Here is a 3,368-nt window from a genome sequence, read left to right on the forward strand (position 1 = left end):
CCCTTTGGTGCCTCATAGCCTGATGACTCTTGGGACACAGAAATCCCCACTATCTGCCACCCCTTATGCACCTCTATAGGCAGTTCCAACATTTTCTTTGATGGTCTGTTGTTTGCAAATGCCCTCCTGGTACTAGTTTCTGACTTGAACATAATCTGGTTACCCAGAACAGGAATGCACTCAAGCTAGCTTAAGGAAAAGGGGATCTATATAAAGGGGATTTTCACCTAGCATAATTTCAGGAAGTGGAAAAGTGGTCAGGCAGACACTTTCTCTGGGGTCAAAAGTTTAACTCCTCTACTTCTCTACACCTCTCTGTTTCCTGGGACTCATCCTAAACTCAAAACCAAACTCACTGCCAACCAGTTGATTTCAACTCAGAGACCTCCCCATTGGGCTTCTGAGATGGTAAATCTTTAGTGGAGTAGTTAGCCCTATCTTCCTTCCATGGAGCAGCTGGTGGTTTGAATTGCCAACCTTCTGGTATCAGTTAAATGCTTTAGGCACTGCATCCTCTAAAACACACTTGCCTCTGTAAAGCATATGGTTCTCCCCTAGTCAGGGCCAGACCTCAGTATCCAGAGCTCTGACCCTGGCCAATACCAAGTGACCAAGTGACTCCATTGTCCAACTACAGAATCTATCTCTTGTTTTCTCTAGCATGAGACTATGTTTGGCTCAGGATAGGTCAAATGTCCACTCCTGGTCCAGTTATCTAAGGCCCATGTGGTGTGGGATGGGGGGGGGTGCAGTTTATAAACATGGCTGCAAAAGTCCACCACATACTAGGGTGAAAGCAAGACACATACGTATAAATAGAAGTTGTAGTAGTTCTGGAGCATTGAATGCTAATGTTACAGAACACAAAAAGAGTTGTCAAAACACATCTCTCTCTCTGTCTCTTCCCACAACCTCTGAATCTACATCCTCCGTCAAGCACCCCAGCCACCCCACCACCTTCCACCCCACTTCATCTCCCTCCTACTTCCTTTATTCTCACTTCACCCTCCCTCTGAAAACTGATTTCCCATTAGGATATGTTTCTGTTCTAGTTCACATTTCTGCATTCACTAAGGTTTTTGTAGCCAGATTCTCCTCCCACAGCGGAAGCAAATTTCCCGCCATGAAAAGTTCACAACTTTACACCAAGGGCAGTCCCAATCCCCCAGCCTGCACACTATTGGAGGCCTTTTCTTCTGATGGTATTCAAAATCTATCCTTCTTTGGGGTTCTTGAGGCTCTATTGCCTGGGTCCCCACATCAGACCAAAAACTAACATTAGAGGCCCCCAAAATGGAAGATGGATGAGCTGCTGGTGGAGATAATGTGGCCTTAGGTGGGTTTGGAAATGTGGATAAAGGGTACAAGTATGAAAACAAAGGAGGGAGTTGAACAGGAAGGGATGCCTGTGTGACTATGGGCTTGGGCTTCGCAGGCTCAGAGAAACAAAATATGTCTGTTTCCATTAACCTGCGCTCTCCCTCCCTCTGCCCTCCAGAGATGATTTTTTCCCACCCCGTAGCTCCAGAAAACTTCAGCAAGGTTCCACTCAATTCCTGTGTAGCCCTGGTAGCAGGTGCGATGGCAGCACCTGCCATATCCCTCTCCTCCTCTTCTCCTGTGGCACTAGCAGGAAAGGTAGCAGCAGCAGCCACTGCCTCCTCTTCCTGCTCACCTTCTCCTTCTGTCCAAGCCCCACAGACAATGGCCATGCTTGACCATCTGGTGAAGATGACCTCCTAACTTTCTCCTTCTGTCTCAGCCCCACAGGTAGTGGCCAGGCTTGGCCTCACTATGGCCACTGCTTTCTTTTCCTCCTTGCTTTCTCCTCCCGCCCCAGCCGCACTGGCAGTGAACAGCCTTGGTCCCGCTGTGGCGACCACCTCCTCTTCCTCCTTGCCTTCTCTTGTCCCAGCCGCATGAGCAGTGGACAAGCTTGGCCACCTTGTGGCTGGCTCCAGGGGCTGCTGCTGCTCCTGAACAGAAGGGGGCAGAGTTAAGATCCCTTTCATGGGCTGAAGGGAGGGGCTGAGGGGCGGTAGTGGAGGGTAGGGTTAGGGGACAGAAGAGGAGGGGCTTGCAGAATGGGGGAGGGGGCTGTGGAATTGGGGGATGGAAGGGCCTAGACTGAGAGCAACTCTTACTGCCTGGAGGAGCTTCCACTTCAACTGGTCCCTCTCCATCTGCACATCTGCTAAGGAGGCCCGGAGCAGCTGCAGCTGGAAGGCCGCCCTCTTGCGTTCCAGTTCCTGCTGCTCGGTGAGCTTCTTCAGGTCTGCGGCTAGGTTCTTTGCAGCAGACCGGTGCAGCTTGGCGAAGTCGTGAAGCCACTGCACCCTGAGCCCCTGTAACTGGCTCTGCCTGTGAGCGAAGCGCACGCCCAGGGCCAGGCTGCCCCAGGTGCAGGCCTCCTTGACCTCGTTGGACATCTCGCTGTCTTCCAGGATAGCCCCGAGCTTAGCTTCCACCTCTGGCCAGGACAGGGACATATTCTCGAGGTAGAATTCAGGGCCTTTCGCGTGCCTGGCCATCTTCTCGTTAATGAAGGCCACCACCTCGGCATGGTGGAACCCACCACTGGGGTCCTTGGGGTTCAAAGCCATGAGGGCTGAGAGGCTTAGTGATTTTGCAGGTCCTGCAGGGAAAGATTAACCAATTACATTCTCTCTCACTCTCTTCTCCCCATCCCCACCACCCTCAGAATGGCTCCCTGACTGGCTTGTCCTACTCTAACGCCCTCCCCCTCTCACCTCTGGAGTGGGAGACGCCAGAGTAAGTCCAGGCCTACCACGTCCACACAGAATGAACCTCTCTCTTTCAAGTGCCTCTGGAAATGAAGCCTCGAGGCCAGTCCAGTCCTCCAGGTGTCGCCCCGCAAGACTGTTCCAACTTCCAGAGACTGCGGGCGGCGGGGGGAATGCGTGAGGATAGCCCCCTCCTTCTACCCAGGTCACAAGGGAGGTTGTTGCCAGTCTAAAAGCTGTAGAAGTCAGGAAGAAGCAGGAGCGATCAGAAAACACTTGGAACCAAGAAAATAAAGCTCTTGGAATTAAGTAAAAGTCATACACCCCCATCATAATGGTTTGTGCCACACCATCCAGAAGCGGCCACGCCTCCTGGTAGTGGAATGTTCCAGAACAGGAAACTACGTTGCCCCGCTCAGTGGCTTTTGGCACCATCCGGTGGAGGTATGTTTTGTATCTATAGCTCTAGGAGCTCTGGTGTCACTGTGGTTAAAGCATTAGGCTATTAACTAAAAGGTGGGCGGTTCCACGCCACTGGGAGGAAAGATGAGGCAGTCTACATCCCTAAAGATTTATAGGCTTGGAAACCCAATGGGGCAGTTCTACTCTGTCCTACTGGGACGG

At 51.8% G+C, this 3,368-nt stretch overlaps 1 protein-coding gene across 1 annotated transcript; it reads right to left on the minus strand.

The window, feature by feature from the left end:
• Positions 1-1,070: 1,070 nt before the first annotated feature.
• On the minus strand, positions 1,071-2,603 carry TEX13A (testis expressed 13A). Its single transcript, XM_042782738.1, has 3 exons — positions 2,145-2,603; positions 1,945-1,976; positions 1,071-1,722 (listed from the first exon to the last, which is right to left on the minus strand). The coding sequence occupies exons 1-3, from the start codon at positions 2,601-2,603 to the stop codon at positions 1,071-1,073; spliced, it is 1,143 nt and encodes a 380-aa protein (XP_042638672.1).
• Between the last annotated feature and the right edge of the window lie 765 nt (positions 2,604-3,368).

The sequence above is a fragment of the Orycteropus afer genome, unplaced genomic scaffold (assembly GCF_000298275.1).
Source record: "Orycteropus afer afer isolate SDZICR_OR568_19922 unplaced genomic scaffold, OryAfe1.0 scaffold00447, whole genome shotgun sequence".
In the NCBI taxonomy this organism is placed as follows: Eukaryota; Metazoa; Chordata; class Mammalia; order Tubulidentata; family Orycteropodidae; genus Orycteropus; species Orycteropus afer.